At 49.3% G+C, this 19,739-nt stretch overlaps 9 protein-coding genes across 9 annotated transcripts; 5 read left to right on the top strand and 4 right to left on the bottom strand.

The window, feature by feature from the left end:
* Positions 1-187: 187 nt before the first annotated feature.
* APUU_10673S (uncharacterized protein) lies at positions 188-1,633 on the bottom strand (the record flags this gene model as incomplete). Its single annotated transcript, XM_041703407.1, has 3 exons — positions 188-910; positions 965-1,441; positions 1,517-1,633. The coding sequence occupies 3 exons, from the start codon at positions 1,631-1,633 to the stop codon at positions 188-190; spliced, it is 1,317 nt and encodes a 438-aa protein (XP_041550039.1).
* A 352-nt stretch (positions 1,634-1,985) lies between these two features.
* On the top strand, positions 1,986-2,860 carry SEC22 (SNAP receptor SEC22; the record flags this gene model as incomplete). The annotated part of the gene is made up of 5 exons (XM_041703396.1): positions 1,986-2,019; positions 2,082-2,116; positions 2,178-2,287; positions 2,343-2,748; positions 2,798-2,860. The coding sequence occupies 5 exons, from the start codon at positions 1,986-1,988 to the stop codon at positions 2,858-2,860; spliced, it is 648 nt and encodes a 215-aa protein (XP_041550038.1).
* A 250-nt stretch (positions 2,861-3,110) lies between these two features.
* APUU_10671S (Elongator subunit IKI1) lies at positions 3,111-4,287 on the bottom strand (the record flags this gene model as incomplete). Its single annotated transcript, XM_041703385.1, has 3 exons — positions 3,111-3,841; positions 3,898-4,054; positions 4,129-4,287. The coding sequence occupies 3 exons, from the start codon at positions 4,285-4,287 to the stop codon at positions 3,111-3,113; spliced, it is 1,047 nt and encodes a 348-aa protein (XP_041550037.1).
* Positions 4,288-6,268: 1,981 nt separating this feature from the next.
* On the top strand, positions 6,269-7,048 carry APUU_10670A (uncharacterized protein; the record flags this gene model as incomplete). Its single annotated transcript, XM_041703374.1, has 2 exons — positions 6,269-6,605; positions 6,660-7,048. 2 exons carry the CDS (start codon positions 6,269-6,271, stop codon positions 7,046-7,048), a joined length of 726 nt encoding a protein of 241 aa, XP_041550036.1.
* Positions 7,049-7,513: 465 nt separating this feature from the next.
* Positions 7,514-8,822, top strand: APUU_10669A (NAD(P)/FAD-dependent oxidoreductase; the record flags this gene model as incomplete). Its single annotated transcript, XM_041703362.1, has 2 exons — positions 7,514-7,553; positions 7,630-8,822. 2 exons carry the CDS (start codon positions 7,514-7,516, stop codon positions 8,820-8,822), a joined length of 1,233 nt encoding a protein of 410 aa, XP_041550035.1.
* A 270-nt stretch (positions 8,823-9,092) lies between these two features.
* Positions 9,093-11,895, top strand: cwh41 (mannosyl-oligosaccharide glucosidase; the record flags this gene model as incomplete). Its single annotated transcript, XM_041703351.1, has 7 exons — positions 9,093-9,336; positions 9,405-9,884; positions 9,938-10,095; positions 10,142-10,187; positions 10,242-10,620; positions 10,691-11,591; positions 11,647-11,895. 7 exons carry the CDS (start codon positions 9,093-9,095, stop codon positions 11,893-11,895), a joined length of 2,457 nt encoding a protein of 818 aa, XP_041550034.1.
* Positions 11,896-12,010: 115 nt separating this feature from the next.
* On the bottom strand, positions 12,011-12,781 carry APUU_10667S (MMtag domain-containing protein; the record flags this gene model as incomplete). The annotated part of the gene is made up of 3 exons (XM_041703340.1): positions 12,011-12,306; positions 12,356-12,681; positions 12,744-12,781. 3 exons carry the CDS (start codon positions 12,779-12,781, stop codon positions 12,011-12,013), a joined length of 660 nt encoding a protein of 219 aa, XP_041550033.1.
* Positions 12,782-13,236: 455 nt separating this feature from the next.
* APUU_10666A (uncharacterized protein) lies at positions 13,237-16,068 on the top strand (the record flags this gene model as incomplete). Its single annotated transcript, XM_041703329.1, has 6 exons — positions 13,237-13,338; positions 13,404-13,411; positions 13,464-13,512; positions 13,570-14,384; positions 14,436-15,178; positions 15,260-16,068. The coding sequence occupies 6 exons, from the start codon at positions 13,237-13,239 to the stop codon at positions 16,066-16,068; spliced, it is 2,526 nt and encodes an 841-aa protein (XP_041550032.1).
* Positions 16,069-16,793: 725 nt separating this feature from the next.
* Positions 16,794-18,653, bottom strand: ITT1 (RBR-type E3 ubiquitin transferase; the record flags this gene model as incomplete). Its single annotated transcript, XM_041703318.1, has 1 exon — positions 16,794-18,653. One exon carries the CDS (start codon positions 18,651-18,653, stop codon positions 16,794-16,796), a length of 1,860 nt encoding a protein of 619 aa, XP_041550031.1.
* Between the last annotated feature and the right edge of the window lie 1,086 nt (positions 18,654-19,739).

Here is a 19,739-nt window from a genome sequence, read left to right as displayed (position 1 = left end):
AATTGACTTAATAATAAAAGATTTTGAGTATGCATGTTTCATGGTTCTAGCTATCATGAAGGTAGTAAAAGACCCGTCCCGTACGGAAATCGAGTTACACCTCTAGCTAGAAGGGTATCAAGTGTTGCTATCATTGTCGTTTGAAAAAGAAAATGGAACAATATTGCCTCTTCACAGGAAAGACAGGCTACTTCTTTTTCGCAAACCAAGCCTGCCTGACTTCCCACAACGTGCCCATGTCTTGGTTGTCTCTGTAACAGCGGAGTTCTTTCCACGCATTCCCATTGGTGGCATTCGTAATACGACCGTCAATTTCTAGTATTTTATGCGTAAGGGCACCAGGGCCTTGTACATTGGGAATGACTACCTCGTCGGATTCCCCATTCGATTCGGAGTTGGACTGTGAGGGTTCCACGTCCACAGGCTTTCCTCCGCTTGATTCAGATGCAGATTGTGGCGGTTCCACATCCACAGGTTTTATGTCCTCCAGCGCTTGTTGAACAGATTGAGGCTCACTATTCTGAACTTCTGCCGACGATTCGAGGTTGTGGTTTGCATCAGACACGCGCGAGGTGACTTCGGGTTTGGGGACAGTATTAGTAATTTCCACCGAAATGTTACAAGCTTTCGGTTCGACAGTAGGAGTCTCCTGTTTCCGCGGGCGCCCCCGCGGTCGTTTTGTGGTGGTGACCTCGGCTTCGACCTCAGCACTGCGCTTCCTAGAGGGACCAGCCCCTGTGTCTATTGTGGCAGCACCATCGAATGATGACAACACCGGGGTTGATGGGTCGGTTTCTGGTTTTTCTCCCGTCACCGGCTCATGTGCAGTTGAAGCTGCCGCGGTTTTTAGAAATACACGCTGGCCCGCAGGAACAATGAACGTCAATTGGGCGCCATTGATGTCAATAATCTAAGAAAATAGCATTAGATGTTATGGCCTCAAATAGTATATGACTGACCTTACCTTGGCTTCCTTCTCAACTAGAACCTTTGGGCGGCGGCCGAAGTTCCGTGACCACTTCCAAATGTCACCCTTTCGAACAACTCCTTGCTCAATGAGCGTACCTAGTTTGACCCGGGAGCTCTCCCCAGCAGCTATATATTTATCCATTTTCTGCTTTTGGCCCCAAAACTCCTCAAACTCTTGTTCTTTGAATTTGTCGAATTTGCCCGCAGCCCGATCCCGGACAGCCTGTTCAGCCTCGCGGGCCCATTGAGGATCATAGCGTCCACTTTGAAGGTCTAACTGAAAGTGACGGATGCCATCCCGCCAATTATTCGAGTAGCGCAAAAAGTCATTTGGTAGAGGGGAGATCTTTGCGTTGGGGTCATCTGGTGGGGGGTTTGGATTGGGATGCGTGTCACTAGGAAGTAGATTCAAAATTTCTTTCTTCTCATCTTCTTCGAGACAGTTCCAAGCTTCAGGAAGCGCGAGCAATTTCTATATATTGTTAAATAACAGGCATTAGCGTTGCATTATTGAGTCGTTCCGGCGCACAGCAGAATTGCAGCTCACCACAAGATCTATATCAATGAGTTGAGATTTGTCACTAGTCATCAACTTCTCCTCTTCAAATCGATCCTTTGCAGCCCTCCGCGGAGTGCGCTTCGGCTTGGGGTTCGTCGAGTCCATTGGAGGGCTCGCCTTGGCTACATTACTCAGTGTAGCTGTATCAGCGGAGGTGGACTGGCGGCAAGACCTGAAACATATTTGTCAACAACAGTTAAAGAGAAAGTAACGATAGCCAGTAAACTGCCAAGCCGAGATGGCCAAGAAGTAGGGGAAGTGTAGATAATGGACTGACCTGGATGGCTGTTTCCTCATACTGCCGCTCTCGACCGCCTTACGTCCGCGGGCCATTGTTCCGCAGCCAACACAGGTAGATGAGGACAACAAAGCAGCAGATCACCAGTGGCATCAAAGGACCAACAGCTTCGTTACTCGAGAACAAGAAAACGGATAGTCACGGAGCGATATAGGCAGGATGGTCAAATCAACTCAGATTGCCAGGCTTGACGGTAAGGCGCAACCGTGGAGGATGTGGTGTTATTGGAAGTAGAGATGTGCTAATGTAAAGCAGGCCTGATGCTGGCAGCGTCAGTGGACGATGAGCAGGTAAGTCAGGTGCCTATCCATTGTGTTTCTCACACGCACAACTAATGCGCTCGATTAATAGGCTGAAACGGAGCTTTCTGAAATCAAATCGCAAGCTAAGATGATCTTCCGACGAATGAGTCCCAATTCGGCCCCCCAGGCGAGCATTGAATCAGGCCAATATAATCTACAGTATGTCTACTCTGTTTTCAGATAAATAAGAAAAGCAAACTCATGCACGAAATAGTTATCTGATCCAAGATGACGTCTGTTTCCTTTGCATATGTGATCGCTCATACCCCCGCAAACTTGCCTTCACTTATCTCTCTGATATCGCAACCGAATTTACGAATACCTACCCCGCTTCACAATACAAGTCCCCGAGCCTACGACCATATGCATTTGTCGAGTTCGATACGTTCATCCAGCGCAGCAAGAAGGTGTACCAGGATAGCCGCGCCTCGGCCAACCTCGACCGGTTAAACGACGAGCTTCGAGATGTGACCAAAGTCATGACGAAGAATATCGAGGATTTGCTATACCGAGGTGATAGTTTGGAGCGTATGGGTGAATTATCAGGCCGCCTGCGGGAAGATAGCAAAAAGTATAGGAAGGCGGCAGTGCGTATCAACTGGGAGCTGCTGGTAAAACAGGTGAGTTTGCCATGCCCTGTATCAAAAATGCTACTCTGACTCGCCGCAGTACGGTCCATTCGCAGGTGTTGGTCTCATATTCATTTTCCTTATTTGGTGGCGCTTCTTCTAGTCATCTCACAAGCCAGTCATGTCACATAACTATCCGTTTGTAATTTGTATGCATAGATAATGTATTCGGTGGTTGCAGGACTCCACCAGTACCTTCGAGATTGGAATATATTGAGTATGAGGATTGGTGGGATTAGACCTTTGATCAAGATGGAAGAGGCCAACATCCCGAGTGATTGTAGTGGCATCTGTCATACTGGAGTATCCTTGCATTGGTGTCCGCGAGATGGCGTGTCAACAGATAGCCTAGATCAGATCTCATCCTCTTCTTCGTCGAAGTCATCTTCCTCGCCCATATCATACAGGATGCGTCCACCTTCACCAGGACCATTACCCTGCTGCGCATCAAAATAAGGCAACACAACACCCTCCCGCTCTCTCCGCTGTCTCTCCGTAAGTCGTAACTCGAACGTAGACTCAGGCTCCTCCTCCCCTTCTCCAGCATTAATATCCTCAGGCGGACGATACAACGGATGGTCATCAAGCAACGTCACAATCTCTTTAACTTGGGAAGACGGATACCTTGACGCAGGAGGCAACAAGTACCACTCCAGGACTCCACGCCCACTCTTACGCCGGTACTCCATTTCCAGAACAACTCCCTCGGCGGTATCCTTTCCGGTCGGCTTATCTAGTCTTCCGAGCAAGACTCCATCTTGTTCTTCTTCGAGTCCGAACACCGGCGGTACTAAACTGCGGTCGCGGGCCGCTTTTTGAGCGAGGATATGCGAAAAGGAATGAAGTTTTATGACGGTCGTCGCAAGGTAAGTCAATATGGACAAGGGAGGCGGCGTGTAAGGTGATTGGTTTTGGCGACCGGGAACATCTTGATGGAATGTAACGACGAGGGACGTATCAGGCTTGGACGCTGAAGGTCCGGCGGGGACTATGAATGAACTCAGGAATGTCGATAGGTGGAATGACCTGTCTAGCCTTGTTGAGTGGAGTAGCGGATTGATGGAATCGATGAGAATCAATCTCCCTAAATGTCAATCAGCACCGAAGGCTCGGAATAAATGACAGATGAGGGATGCATACTGCGATTGGGGGTATTGGATGAATCTGGTTTATATGCAGCACTGACTTCCCTGATAATCTCTGTCGGTGTTTTTCGTCGAGCGGATACGAATGCATCAACGCCATCGAACGGTTTCAAGGTTTCAAAGGCAATGAGAGTGACATGGACTTTCGAGAGCTGCGCTGGGTTAGCGGAGTCTTCTCTCACATGTATATAAAGTGCCACTTTATGGTAGCATAAGGGTCTCTTACTCGCGCGCGCCGGATATATTCTTTGGTCAAGGGTGTGGCTGGTTGCTCCAGTGAATCCAGTAAGAGTGTGAGTGGTGACGCGGTATCTCTCAGACTTAACAGTTTTGAAATCAAAAGCAAATTATGAGTCTGACGATGAGATAGATTGGAGGGGGCCATTTTAATGGCAGCAGGAAAAATATCCTTCAGGGTGAAAGGCCTTATCAACTCTCAAGGATGATTGCGGGGTTCTCATTGACGTCGGCATGAGGGGTTCTTCAGCACAAAAGATTTCCCAATTGTGATCCTTACCGTTTGTGGACTAGGCGGAGGCTCAGCGGTACGGGCCGTCTGCGCCTTCCTACATTGGGAGTCTGGGACTTACGCAGGGCAGCTCGATAATACGTATAACGTACCTTGAACCCAGACACTAACAGGATTTTAGAAGGGTCGGGTGCTGTAAGAAATATCTATAGACCCATTAGATATTTATCTATAGATGATCATCCATCACATCATGTGTTTGGCCAGTCTGATCGCCATCAAACAATGAACCTTCCGCCCAGTAAGATAAGATGAGGTTAGAGAAATTTATGGAGGAACAAAAAAACCAGGTACTCATTAAAAGTATTGAATAAATAGCACAGTTGCAACCTGAACTACTATCCAATGCGTATATGTGAAGACCATTTGATTTACAACCGACTTGTATTTGTTGCGTTAAGCCTAGGGATAGGGGAACCAAAACTAACACCACAGGCTTATAGGAATCTAGCTGCATCTGAATAATCGGCCACAAAATGCAGTCTGACCCTATTAGAAGCCGCTGTAGCGTACAAAGAGGCGCATGTATTCGAGCTTGGATATATGGCGTAACAACAGCAGGCCGGATTGTGTTCCCGCGCCACCTGCTACTTTTTAGAGCGGCCTGCAAGGTTTGATTTTATATTGGGATGTTGCCGACAACTGAAAGAGGTAATGTAGATGGACGCCTAGGGTATCCCATTGTCTCTGTACATGCAAGAAAACAACAAGTTTCCATATCTTCTGAGTGGCTATGGTATCCAAAAGTGTTGTGCCAAATCTAGTAGATTTCTCATAATAGAATGTCCAGCGTCAAGAAATAGTAGCCCCCTTTCCCTTTACGTGCGAGTCTCCCCTCTTTCGTTCACTGCTCTGGGGCCTTCCGCGCAGTTAAGGCTCAGGATACAAGTCCGGTCGTACTAAAAGGATGCAATCTTCCACGGCATGAGTTTCATTAGCATCTAACGTGCAGCTAGTGCCGTGTTCGTGGGCGAATTCTATCTTTTGCAGTGCGCTGAGTAGATCATGGAACGTATAACCCTGAAAGGGTAGATAAGGAATGAATCGGCGAAGATAAAGTGTGATGCTGTCACTGAAGCCACTAGATTCGGAGGCACTGGCCTCACTATGGTCAAGTGGGGGACTCATGTTGATAATTGATATTATGGAAACCTAGCAGAGTAGGAAGAAGTTACGCAGGATAAAAAGAGAACTGGGGGAATAGTGCGTTTTATGTCTGTAACTAGTTAACTAATCGAAGGTCCGTGGTCATATTCTGGAGTGCCTAGTATGGTGATTCTTTATGTATACCGGCCTCGTGACCAGTGGGCGCACGTTTCTTTGTTCGACACCCGGTGCAAGAACCATCTGTTAGTTGGTTTTGCGCATCGATTTCATGATGAACAAAATCCCGAGCCAAAGGAAAAGCAGGCATTATAAATATCGTGAGGAAATTGGATCATGCTTTGCATAATTATGGTTGAAAAGATGAAGATGAGTACTAATATAGGATGTATGATAGAGTATCCGGGGAGCAAAGAGCACAAGGCATGAATGAAGGGACAGATTGGGCCGTGGGCCCTGCCGCGGGCCCGCGAGGGAGAAAGAAGTGGCACGATTGGCCCAAACCGCCCACCGTAATATCTTGCACGAAGCTTCAATCTTCCCCGAACACTGAGCAACAACCACAATCATTACTAGCGCTGTCCTTTCATTGACTCGGTGCCGCATTTGAGGCTTACAATACACCTCGGCTCAATTAACCAGCGGAATTGCAAAGCCAATATCGCCAACTCCGCCTCGCGGACGAAATTCTCCGACACCAAATCTGTCACCCCCAAATTTCCAGTACCCCATAATGGCAGAGCCACCGACGAAACGTGCTCGCCGCATCGATAGCTCAGCAATGTGGGATATGGAAGATCGGGGGGCGCGCTCCCCTGGGGTGGACTCAGACCTTGATAGGAATTCTCGACGCGACGCCCCATCTGATGACGGGCGACGCGGTGGGCCCCGTGAAGACAAGAGATACCGTTCCCGATCCAGAGATAGACAGGACAACAAACGAAGAGAGAGAAGCAGGTCTTGGGATCGCCGCGACCGCGACCGTGACCGAAGAGATAGAGCCAGCGACGGGCGGGAATCACGGATTCGTGATAGAAGTGCTAGCCGTGACCGGTACACGGACAGACGAGGTGCGTACTCAAGAGTGTTTATTCCAGAAAACTATGGTTTTAACTGCTGGAAAGGCTATCCTCCAAAGGGCGGCAGATACCGCGACCGTTCTCGGTCACCTATTCGAAACGGCACTAGGGACAGGACGCCACCTGCCCGGGGCCCACGAGCAGATCGAAGAAATGATCGAAGGGACGACCGCGATCGAGCGAATGGCACATCCGGTGCCAAACATCGAACAGACCGGGGAATGGAAGATGTGAATATGGATTTGGACGATGGGGAGGATGACATCGAAGAGCTCATCCGACGAAGCATGGGATTCTCCAAATTCAGAAGCACCAAGAACACAAAGGTGCCTGGAAACAACGCCTACGGCGTGCGCAAGGAGAAGAAGACAGAATACCGACAGTACATGAACCGCCAAGGAGGATTTAACAGACCTCTGAGTCCCTCCCGGTGAAAAGCGACAATCCCTAATTGTACTGTTTACTATTGCCTCCCCATTATGTTCCATGGGGCTTTCATTTACCGGAGCTATCTGTTTCGATATTGACGCGATATTACATGCATTTATCGGTGTTAGGGTTTCTTCTTAATCTTTTTTATTTTATTTTTTATTTTTTTGCCGATGCTTCCCATTCGTGTACTACTTATCTCTCCAAGGCCTCGAATACCTCTGTGTCAATTAAATCATTAACTTCTAGCCACAATTTTTCTTCTTTATCTTCAAATATTGGTTGTTTTTGAGCTCTACAGTGCGCCGACTTCTCTTCGGAGATGATTTGCGATTGGAGAGGACGCACATGACTCGAATGACGTATTTGGGCCCGTTTCCGCCATCTACAATCAAACCTTAACTTTTCAACCTTTCATCATTGTGGCCTCCCTTCGTGTTGTTAGCTCACGTATAGCACAGTACGGAAATATGTCTGCACCAACCGACCGTCGTGACATTGTCATTGTAGGTATGAACTTAGCCCCTCATGTTACCTGCTCTACCCCGCATAGTCGATGGTAGTCGTACTAACAAGCATTCCTCAGGTGGCGGCATCATTGGATGCTGCTCTGCATATTATCTAACACGACACCCTTCTTTCGACCCATCCCGACACTCTGTGACTCTCATCGAAGCATCGGATATTGCAGGCGGAGCGTCAGGGAAAGCGGGTGGTCTCCTAGCACTATGGGCATATCCCAGCAATATTGTACCACTAAGCTACAAGCTCCACGCGGAACTGGCTAAGGAACACGGTGGAAAAGATAGATGGGGCTATAGAGAAGTGGGTTGCGGTCAACTAATCGCACGGGGCCGTCCACTCAACGAGAAAAAAGATGAGCATAATGATAGCTCCGTATCGCTTAAGAAACGCAGCGCCGCCGCTATGGGAAAGCTGAAACCCTCCAAAGCACCACAGGAACTGGATTGGATTGAGCCAGAGCTGGTTAGAGGTTACGAAAACATGAGCGACCCCGGCGAAACTGCGCAGGTCCACCCTTACCTTTTCACAACGTCGATTGCCAAACTTGCAGAGGAGAAAGGTGCCAAAGTTATTTTAGGGTCCGTTTCCGACATTGGATACAGCGGTGATGCGGTAAAATCTGTTACTTATACAGACAAGGAGGCGGGTCAGTCGCAAACGATCCCCGCTACCGATGTTGTTGTGGCCGCAGGCCCATGGACAAGCTCCATCGTACCTGAAGCCCCGATTTCGGCGATGCGCGCACATAGTGTTGTGATACGACCAACAAGGCCCACTAGTGCACATACACTATTTACCAATATCGAAATTCCCGCTAATTTCGATCCTTCCAACCCGTCGCGGCCAACCGTGGCATCGCCAGAGATCTATGCTCGCCCTGACGATACTGTATACGCCTGCGGCGAAGGGGATCAAGTAGTCCCACTCCCGAGTACGACTGCCGACGTTGAAGTAGATCCAAAGCGATGTGAGGATATTATCAACCAGGTTGCAGCCGTTTCGGATGCGCTCCGTGATGGCAAAGTTACAGCACGCCAGGCTTGTTACTTGCCAAACGTAAGTGCCATCCGTGGTGGCCCACTTGTCGGCCATGCTGGGACAAAGGGGCTCTATCTTGCTGCTGGTCACACTTGCTGGGGCATCCAAAATGCGCCTGGCACGGGGAAGGTGATCAGTGAGTTCGTGTTTGATGGCCGCGCCAAAAGTGCCAACATCGGCTCTTTAGACCCCAGAAAGTTCCTGTTATATATATAGCAGGTATTCTATAGAATGTTCATAAAATAAAGTGCTATCGAAAGTTAATTAAGTGAATGGCAAAAGGTTACTGTAGTACCTACTTCGTACCTTAAGGGAGCTTGGGCCAAGTGCCGAGCCGAGCGTTGATTGAGCGCTCCCTGATGCCAGATACGAACGTACTCCGCAACAACCTCCGAACGAGAGCTAGAGCTGTTCATCCATTCGGCACTCACAAGCTGCTTCCTCAACATATGAGGGTTTTGGGTTTCTCTTAATGTCTGCATAATAATGCATATCTCAATTACTTCCCTCCTCTCGACACCGCTGTTCTGTGCGGTCGCCGTGCTCGCCAGCCAAGCTACTGACGATGTGTCAACATTAGGCACTGAGGCTGCCAAAGCGAGCAATCAATCGCTTCTATGGGGCCCTTATAAACCGAACTTGTATTTTGGGGTTCGTCCTCGGATCCCCAATAGTGTTTTTGCGGGCTTGATGTGGGCAAAAGTGGACAACTACGCCACCGCTCAAGAGAGTATGCTCCCCGTCAGCATCAATTAACTTCAATTGGCCTCCCAGAACTGATAATCTGATTATCTGAAGACTTTAGACATACTTGCGAGCAAAATGAAGGAATGGCCGGATACGGCTGGGAAGAGTACGATGTTCGGAAAGGCGGCCGCGAAACAATCCACGACGCCGGAAACTCGCTCGACTTGACCATCGATTTCGTGAAGGTCCCTGGCGGACAACATGGAGGCAGCTGGGCTGCTCGAGTGAAGGGTGTGCCTCGCGAGGATGCGCTGCCCAACCAACCAACAACGATCGTCTTCTACGCCGGATTGGAGGGACTCGGCAGCTTGGATGTCTCGACGGAGAGCGACGACCCTAGGGGATTCGAGGGCGACGTCAAACTGAAAGGGTACACGTCAGAGCTGGCAGATTTCTCGATAGATGTAACTACAGGCCCTGAGAGTAATGAACATCCCGAACATGTTCATCCCTCATATGAGGATAGGCCGTTGGATCGTACCCTGGTATCGAGTTCGACAGTACCGCTTGAGCATACCTGGCAGACAAAGGGTTGGTTTCTCCACCTTCCATTTATCATTGACTTCGGTACTGATTTTATGTAGCACTTCTTTTCACGCAAATGAAGCAGGCAGTCGATGAGACCGTTGGGAAATATGGTGCAGAGAGTCCTCCACCACCTGCGCAAGTTTTCACCATCAAGAACTCGCCGGGCGATGGCAATATGCAATTTGTCCAAAAGATTTTCAGTGGCGCCTTTGAGGTATTTCGCACAATTATCTCTGTGAGCTCGAACTTACGATTGCCAGTTTGATGTTCTTTTCTCATCAGGCTCTTCGCCAGGGCCTCTGACTTGTGAGTCACCGATCGGGATATTATAAAGAGTACAGACGAACTAACTTTCTGTAGCTGAGACCTTGACTAGTGAAATCAAGAGCGCTTCGCTTTCCTTTTCCGAGAGATTCAAGAGGATACTCTCCCCCCAGTCCCCTTTCAATACAGCAGACTACATTGAATTCTCCAAGTCCATGCTCTCAAACCTCGTTGGTGGCATTGGCTTTTTCCATGGCACCGATGTCGTTGACCGCTCGGCCGCCCCCGAGTATGATGAGGAAAACGAAGGCTTCTGGGAGGAAACACAAGAAGCGAGAGCTCGAGCACAGCCTGTGCTTGAGGGGCCAAAGGATCTCTTTACGTCTGTTCCATCCCGACCATTTTTCCCTCGTGGCTTCCTATGGGATGAGGGTTTCCACCTTTTACCAGTCTTGGACTGGGACCCAGATCTTGCGTAAGTAGCACCTATCTTACGTTACGCTACATGGTCTCCTTTGTGAATCATTCGACTAACTTCTCGGCAGACTCGAAATCGTCAAAAGTTGGTTCAGTTTGATGGATGAAGATGGCTGGATTGCCCGCGAACAGATCCTGGGTAGTGAGGCTCGTAGCAAGGTTCCACCTGAGTTCACAGTCCAATATCCCCATTACGCCAACCCCCCGACGCTGTTCATGGTCCTCGAAGCGTTCATCGATAAACTTGATGCTAAGGAAGAGTCGGCTCAGACTTACCGTGAAGACAACGAGAGTCTGCAATCCGTCTACGTAACGAAACCCGAGTTGGGAGAAGGTTTTATCCGATCCATTTACCCATTGCTCAAGAAACATTATTTCTGGTACAGGTCCACCCAAGGTGGTGACATCAAGTCTTACGACCGTGAGGCATTTTCGAGCAAAGAGGCATACCGCTGGCGTGGACGGTCTGTTCAGCACATCTTGACATCCGGATTTGATGACTACCCTCGTGCCCAACCGCCTCACCCTGGTGAACTTCATGTTGATCTCATTAGCTGGATGGGCATGATGACCCGGGCGCTTCGCCGCATTGCCAATACCCTTGGCGAGAGCGAGGATGCTGAGGAGTTCAAGGCCTACGAAACTGCAATTGAAAGAAACATTGATGATCTCCACTGGGATGCAGATGCACAGACTTTCTGTGATGCTACCATCGATGAATACGAAGAGTCGGTTCACGTCTGCCATAAGGGCTATGTTTCGATCGCACCATTCTTGACAGGCATGGTGGGCCCAGATAGCCCTCACTTGAAGGCCGTCATGGATTTGATTGAAGACCCAGAGGAACTTTGGAGTGACTACGGTATCCGGAGTCTCAGTAAGCAGGATGAATTCTACAACACTGCCGAGAACTACTGGAGAAGCCCGGTGTGGATGAACATTAACTACCTTGTTCTCAAGAACCTTTATGTAAGTTTGAGAGTCGCTTTCATGATTTGGAGGGAGACTAACTGTGCTGATACAGGATATTGCACTTGCACCTGGCCCTCAGCAGAGCCGGGCCTCTGCAGCATATACCAAACTACGAAAGAACTTGGTTGACAATGTATTCCGAGAGTGGAAGGAAACCGGATTTGCCTGGGAGCAGTATAACCCAGAAACAGGTAAAGGGCAGAGGACGCAGCATTTCACAGGCTGGACCAGCTTGGTGGTCAAGATTATGTCCATGCCTGAAGTTCCCGCCAGCGAGAGAACAGGTCACGACGAGCTATAAGTTGCAAACACAAAATCCCGGCTATAAATGTAGCATAGATATAGACTATTGAAGTCTTCGAGTATATGGAATCCAAGTAACGCCTGACTCCATGGGCTGCCTTTTATAACAAAATTTAATGTCGTGAGTGGTGGGAATCCTCTTCCCGGGGTCTGCGCGGTCGGTCATCGCGGCGTCTGGCGTGCCTATCTCTGTCGCTTCTTTCTCTACTCCTCGATCTTGGGTGTGACCTTTTATGGCGCTCCCTGTCCCGATCGGCCGACCTCGATCTCGACCTACGCCTACGGCTGCGGTGACTTCGATGATCGCGTTCATCATGTCGTCGGTGGTGGCTGCGTTCCCCGTCACGATCCCTCCTAGGACTCCGTGTGCGTTCGCGCCTTCGCCTTCGGTTATCTTTCGAGTCCCGGTCTAGTCCCTGTTAGCGATCGCATATTGACCAGGTGACTCGATCCCATACCTCTTGTCTTCCCCTCCGTTGAATCTCTGTTAATTGCCGCAGGTGGATTCTCATCACCACCCAAAGGCGTCAGGTTCGCGTTCTGAGATGGCAGCGGAAGACCCAATGCTCGCGCCATGGCCTCATCCTCCGCTGCTTTGACGCGCTGCCGTTCCTCGCGCTCTTTCATAGCTGCGTCCTCGGCATCATCTTCCCCGCGTGCATACCATTGTAAATCTTTACCCTGTTGCCATCGACCAACAGGTGCCATAAGAGAATGACCGAGGTAGTTTTCACGGTGCGAGGAGTCTTTCACGTCAGACCATTTGAAGTCGCCGTGGCCGCCGCTGTAGCCAACAGTTAGTCAATAAATTGCGGACGGTACAGTAGAATGAGAAATATCACATACCGGCTGCCTTCCTTGCGAACACCGGCGACAAGATCCATTATGACCGTAAATGTATCTATCTGGTGACTATCTAGCGAAGTTGACGTTTGCAACTTGCGACTTGAGACTGAGCTCCAGCTTGGAGACCGGGATATGTCACGTGCACGTTGGTGCCTGAGGCTCTGATTATCTCATGTTTGGATGACTTCACTGTTCCCCTCATGCCACCACTCGTAGCCCTATATTCAGACGTACTTGAAGGCACCACCCGTCTTCCTTTGCCTTTAATGTGGGGAGTCCAAAGATGCGCATCGCAGATGAATCACAGAGTGACAGTCTTCCCAGTCCGTGCGACGCAGTTCCGGATCTGATACATATACTAGCTCATTCCGACTATTGTCCTGCACATTTTTCTCGGTTCTCTCCATGAACTCTTTCTAATTCTACAACAGTCTGTTACATTCTTAATTTTTGGTGGCCAACTTTACCGCCTGGAGGGCTGTAGTTGTTGAGAATGGCGTTCAACAACCGCGCCCGCGAAGCAAATGCCCAAAGGAACCGCTACAGAGAAGGCCTTCAGCTGAGACCACTGAACGTGGAAAAGGGAGACGAACGAGTATGCAACCACTATGGCCCTTATAGATAACATTGTGCCCACCAATTTGCTGACATTTTACACAGTACCCTTTGTACGTTTCCTGCTATAACTTTGACCAATACTAAAACTGATTGAGGCAACAGAGCAGAAGATATCTCTCCTCCTCGGATCTCTCACTGGCGCTGCAACCTGGTAAATACAAAGTCATTCAACGCTTGACTGGTTTGATTATTCTAATAAACTTATTAGACCGCACTCTCTCAGCGGCGCAATCTATTGTTTGTTGCATGCAGCAACCAAATCTATGTATGGGAGCCCTCCGGGGCCTCACAGAGATTGGGCATTAAGCCTGAAATGATCATAACGCCTGTCATGAAAGAACCTTATGCCGAAGGTTATATTGAGCCAACATCTCCCCATGAGATTAACAGTATCCTCGTGGACGATCTGGGCCGCGAGGAGGTTTTGTTATTAGTCACCGATTCAGGCAACATTTGCGGTTACCGTGTTGAGGCTGTCTTCTCAGCTTTGAAAAGAGCGACAGAGGATGGGAAGACCAAACCTTCGAATGGAGCAGAAGTGGACCCTTTCTTCATCGAATTTGTTGGCGAAAGTGCCTGGGGCTTAGCCATCCACAAGTTCGCTCGCTTGATTGCGGTATCCGCAAATACGGGACTTGTGACCGTTTTTGCCTTTGCACTTGTTGATTCAACAGCAGACAAGGGAGACGGTTCATTTAATGAATTAGAAGAGGACAATGAGTTCACTGAATATAGTCAAACCTGGCTACATATCCGGACCCAAGATCAGCTCACCCAAATACGACGTTTGATGCCAGAGAAGCATCGCACTCGAAATATCAAACTGACGTACACTGGCCATTTCACTAATATACCAGCTGTCGGGTTTCTCAATTCAGATTTCGACCCTAATGGAGTATGGATGGTTAGCACAGATATTGAGAATAGGGTGGTGATTTGGAAAATTTGGGAAAGTCTTGGGCCCTTCAACAGAATGCAACTTAATAGGGCGTCTCTGAGTACGTCCATGGACTACCATTGGGGGTGAGTTTTGGTCTATGATTTATGTCCAATCCTCCATACTGACGAACGTAGCAATGACCGCGGGTGGTCAGTTATAGCCCTTGACCCGCGCACATTCCATCTAGTGGATTCTGAGGAAGAGGCGTGTGGTGGTAAACCACAACGGCGTCTGAGGGACGAACGAAATATCCTTGATTTAACGAGTCTCACCAACAGACTCCCAGATACATCACGTCTCTACAACCATTTTCCGCCTGCTGTTAAAACCGAGCCTGAGGAAACCCTCTTGCCCGATTTCTTTGGAGCAGATTGCCGTGTTTCTGGGAGCAGTAACATCCAAGAAAAGCATGACATGCGGGAAGATCAATCTCCGAAAGATTATCGCTCTGGCGAACCCGCAGATGAGTTAAGTCAGCAGGCTGTAGATGGCTCCTTTTCTGCAGGTAGCATGAACGAGGATAGCACTCCTGATACAGACCAAGATCCAGCAGACAACCAACAGGCCCCAGGTGATCACGGGCTCCTGCAGGCTCTTGTCGACCCTAATGGCTTTGGTTCTACTGGCCAATTTCGTGCTCCTGGCCACGAGCCGTTGACTACGCCCGAATTCCTTCAATTTGCGCTTCTTGAAGCATTAGGTGGCGATGTCCATGAAGTTGAAGCGCTCCTTGGCGAGAATCTAGCTCATGACTCGGAGTCGGATGAGGATGAGGATATGGACTACCTTCAGAATCAAGAAACGGTAGATGCAGATGATGACGATGCTTCCCGCAGCGAGGACGGATCCGAAGAAGATGCGTACCAAGCCCTTGATCGTATGTTAGCCGTCTTTTCCTTGGCCCGACAGCCGTGGCCGGTATATAAACCCAAAGGCTAATCCATCTTTCCACCTCTAGCTCCGGCAAACGCAAACTTCCCTATCCTCCACTTTTCCCATACAGACATTCATCTCATTCCCCATCCCTTCGCCATGGCACCCAGCGTTCTCTGTGGCGGGCCACTTTCTCAGCGCCTCACCCATCCTATAATTTCAATCCGCGGGCTCGACCGCTTCAACATGATCAAATACATCCCGGAACATGGCATCGTTGTCGCCGCCTCCCAGAAGGGACGCGCAGCCATCATTTCCCTCACCGAGTCCAGAGCCACCGGCCGGTCATTCCGAGTAGACTGGATCGTCCCTTTCGAAAGCCAAGAGAAATACGGCGAACGCCCTCTCGTCCGCCTCCTAGGCATGAGCGTCAGCCCCATGCAGGGATTCGAAATCCCCGCCGATGTCCCATATATCCCGCGGATCTCAGAATCCGATGGTAGCGGTAACGATATCGGCAGCCTCCTATTCCAATATAAAGACGCTACGGATAACACTTCCTCGCCCACACCAACCAGCACCTCAGGAGATATTGACAGTAACAACGATGGCACTCAGAGCAAGATGGAAGACAATGACCGGACGCGTCTCCCCCAGGCCAACCATCTAACCGTTCCAGAGTGCCACGCACGCGCAACTCGTGCCTACCAACCCGAGGAAAGTTGGCGGGGCTGGAACCCGTCTCGTCGGTATAGGCTCCTGCTCATGTATGCAGACCATACAATGATGAGCTATGAATTCTGGTATACCTGGAATGCCACGTCTTCTGGTGGGGGTACTGTTGGCGATGGTGCTAATGGGGCTGGTGGTGAGGACGACTACCTTATTCTTTGACCTTTTTTATTTTTAGGCTCCGGGAGTTAATAGGCATGAGACTTAATGGAGTGGATTACTGTGATTTCGCCTCGGTTTATAAAATTGTTTATATACCGTTTGCTAGTCGATGGTAGCATCGAAATATGGATTGATTCGTGGTTATTTTGATGTATGAATATATTCTGTGGTGCCTTCTCGGCCAATATGCTACCGTTGAGATAGATCAATGTTGTATCAAGCCAAGAACAATCCAGCACCCTGGTTTACAGATTAAGCTAACCAAGCGCACTCAACGACTATACTATGGAGCTTTTAAATCATTGAAAACGTAAGGAACATAACGATGCTATGCTGTACATGCCAGAAAATTATAAGAACCAGGCAGAACATAAAGACCAGGTACTTATCCGAATACAGAGCAACTGCAACATCTTGTACAGGACGAAAAAATTGAGTTCGACAGAAGCAACGCTAGATCAATGGATATAGTCATCGAAATCATGATTAATCGCTAATATAAATGCAAAATGATAAGAGAAAATGACGCACAAAAACACACAAAAACAAATCCACCCCTGTGTAGAGATAACATAGAAGGTTGCCCCGAAAACCGTTTTATAGTCGTCATTTGATCGTGAAATCGTAAATTGTTGTTGAGATGCATGCGCTTAAATTGGATCGTAATATAATAGACAGACAGACAGACGATGGAGGTTGTGAGTGAACAAGCGACAGCGTGGGGTTTAAAACCCATCTTCTAGTTCGTCGCTGTCCCACTCATCTTCCCGATCGTTTTGGACGAGTTCGAGGAACCGCTGAAGGCCCGCGCGTGGGACGGCAGCTTGCTCAGCTCGTTCGGGTCCCCTGCCAGCCCTGATCTCTGCCATCGCTCGAGCTTGAGCTTGTCGTTCGGCTGCGGCTGCTCGACCCGCAGCATCGAGGCCGTTGGCGTTACGCCCTACATCGGGATTCCCACCACCGACGTGATTCACTCGTGGTGGTACCGGAGCTGGAGGTGGAGGCTGTCTTACAGGTCCATTGTTCACCCCCCAGGGATGTTGGTCTTCGTCGTCGCTGCTGTCGTCAAAAAGTAGAGCGTCAGGAACTCGATGTAGAGCTTCAGCTCCTTCAGGATTGACACCGTCGCCGCCTTCCAGATCCCAGAGTCGATTAAAGCAAGCGCTAGTAAGATCGTTGAAGTGGTGATATGGATTTGTCTCGGAGAGCCAAGCAGAGCAGAGGTAGCAGAAGTGCGTATCGCACTTGAAGCACTTCATGTGATTGCAACCTAAACGCTTCTGACACGGAGCATCGCATGTTGGGCAGGCAGATGTGTATAACCTGAGATAATCCTCGGTTGCCTTCTCCTCGGCAGACAACTCGGCTTGTCGTCGAGGGAAGCATCGCATGAGTTCTCCATGCCAGCCTTTCTTACATACGCAGCAGAATGCGTAATTGCAATCCTCACAAATAGCTAGACGGTCCACCATAGGAGGTAGTTGACTTTCATCCCCAAGGGGATCGAAGACAAGACCCTCTGTTTCTTCATCCGAATCCTCCAGGTCGTCTGCCATGGGATCAGTAGGCTTAGGATGCTTCTTTGACCGCGCCGCGCCCTGGCACCATTTTCGAGGGCAGTAAACAGTTGTTTTGTCAGCTTCAAGCTTCCGCTTCCGTTTCAAGAAAACATAGCGTTGAACGATTTCTTGTTCAAGGGGTATTTGCAGTAATTCTGATGGGCTGAGCGTTCGATCTCGTTTTTTATGCGTATTTGTTTGACCAGATGACGTATTTTGTCCTTGACCACAGTCAGGAGCCAAGCACTTTACGCCCTCAACATCTCCTTCAGAAATGCAGGTATTGTAAAAGTCCTGCAAACAAGGCACGCAGAAAACATGTGAGCAGAGCAACAGGCGATGACAATTCGTTCCCTTTTTTGGCTCAAGGCAAATCCCACATTCGAAAGTTTCGTGCTCGAACTTCTCGCGCTCTGCCTTGTTATTGAAATCAAGCAAAGCAATTTTGAGCTCCCTGGCAAGCCGTACTTCGCCACCCGACGCTTCGTCGATTCCAAATGCCGTCTCTGCCAATTGTTGAAGGTGGTCTATATAGGTGTAGATGACAAGAGACCGGCCACTTTCTTCCCAAAGACGGGTACCATCGTCCAAAAGTTTTGAAACGGCCCATAGAGGCAGCCATTGCGGGTTGGTACTAAGTTTAAATACAGGAGGTTTGGCGGAGGGGTATCCTTCTGGGAGTTCAATCTCAAGACTGAGAGGCGGCAAATGAGCAAGAACATGCACGTCCCTTTCGTTGTCTGCGGTTGAGTGATCGTCACCTAGTTTAGCTTTGGAGCCAAGGCCGACTTCGCTAGCATCGAGGGAGGTCGGAGGGGTGAGAACCGCAGGAAAGCCGACTTCCGGGTGTTGGTAGAAACAGACGTTTAGAGGCGTCGTTGGTTTTACCGGTATGTCGAGGGAAGCCCGGTATGCGGATGTCGAGTCGGTCTTTATTTCCGGGAAAATGGCAGCAATGGACGAGAGTTCTTCATATCGTTCATCGTCTAAAGTCGTCTCCGACTCCATCGTGGCAGTCAAAACCATCAAGACGGACACAGAGCGTTGAGAGTTGCGGGTCCTCGATCGGTTTTGGGGCTGGAAGCAGAGAGTGGCGAGGTGGGCTGATCAATGATGAGCAATGAATACGACCATAGTAGACTCCGATATCAATTACCCAGCGCTACCAAGACTACTCGTCCTTCTATAAGTATCCTTCTTGAACTTCTTTTTCTTTTTCTGGGCCGTACAAGAGCGAGTGCAGAGGATCAAGGACAGAGCGATAATGTGTTGTCATAAACTCGGCAGTGAAGCGGGAAGCGGGCGGTTGAGTCCAGGGAAAAACACAGAAAAAGGAAGAAAAGATCTTGATGTTGATATAGTTCTAGAAGCAGCCCTGCGGTGGCGGACAATGAGGCGAATAGCGTGAAGAAAAGTATACAGGTGGGTCAGGCAGTCTGGATGGAAGAGACGATCAGGAATCGGAGTTAGGGAAGCAACAGGGGTGCCAGTCGAAATGGCTGAACAGGGATACGAACAGGCCGCGGTGGATGGTAAGAAAGCAGAGAAGATCGTCTGACAAGTTGGAAAGGGTTTGAGGACGCTGAGGCAGATAGAAATGAGGAAGTTGGTTGTAAACGTGAAGAGAGAAAGTGCGTCATTGTTTTTGGCCCGAGATAAGCGTGGGAGTTTCAAGGATGAGTTGGCGTAGGGCTTGAGGCGAGAAGTCAAGATACAGCACAGAAAATAGAAGGAAGAAAAGAGTCAAGACGAGAGGCGGAGTGAAAGATGCGATGAAATGGACGTGTTGGATGGCTGTGATTGTGGGGGGGGGAATTGCAAGCATCAGGCAGTCTTTGGTGCCCAGTCGAGAACAGCGAGGGCTATCGGTTGAGATTCTTCATCGTGTTGAGGTTTCACTTGATGATCGCCTGATTAATTTTAGAGAATGAATCTTATTCGCGTCTTGCTGATAATTTCTTCTTTGCGAGTCCGTGAAGCGATTCGTTATCGATTCTGGCCTGAGGCTGCAACTTCCCCTCCCCCTCATTCCGCCCGCCGCTTTAAGGCCCAGGATGACTAAAGCAGCGACAGTCTTTCGGCCCGGACAAACCACCTCCGACTGTACGGAGT

This window comes from Aspergillus puulaauensis, chromosome 1 (genome assembly GCF_016861865.1).
Source record: "Aspergillus puulaauensis MK2 DNA, chromosome 1, nearly complete sequence".
NCBI classification, from domain to species: domain Eukaryota; kingdom Fungi; phylum Ascomycota; class Eurotiomycetes; order Eurotiales; family Aspergillaceae; genus Aspergillus; species Aspergillus puulaauensis.
Note: the sequence above shows the minus strand (reverse complement) of the source record. Positions and strands in the feature narration are given on the sequence as shown.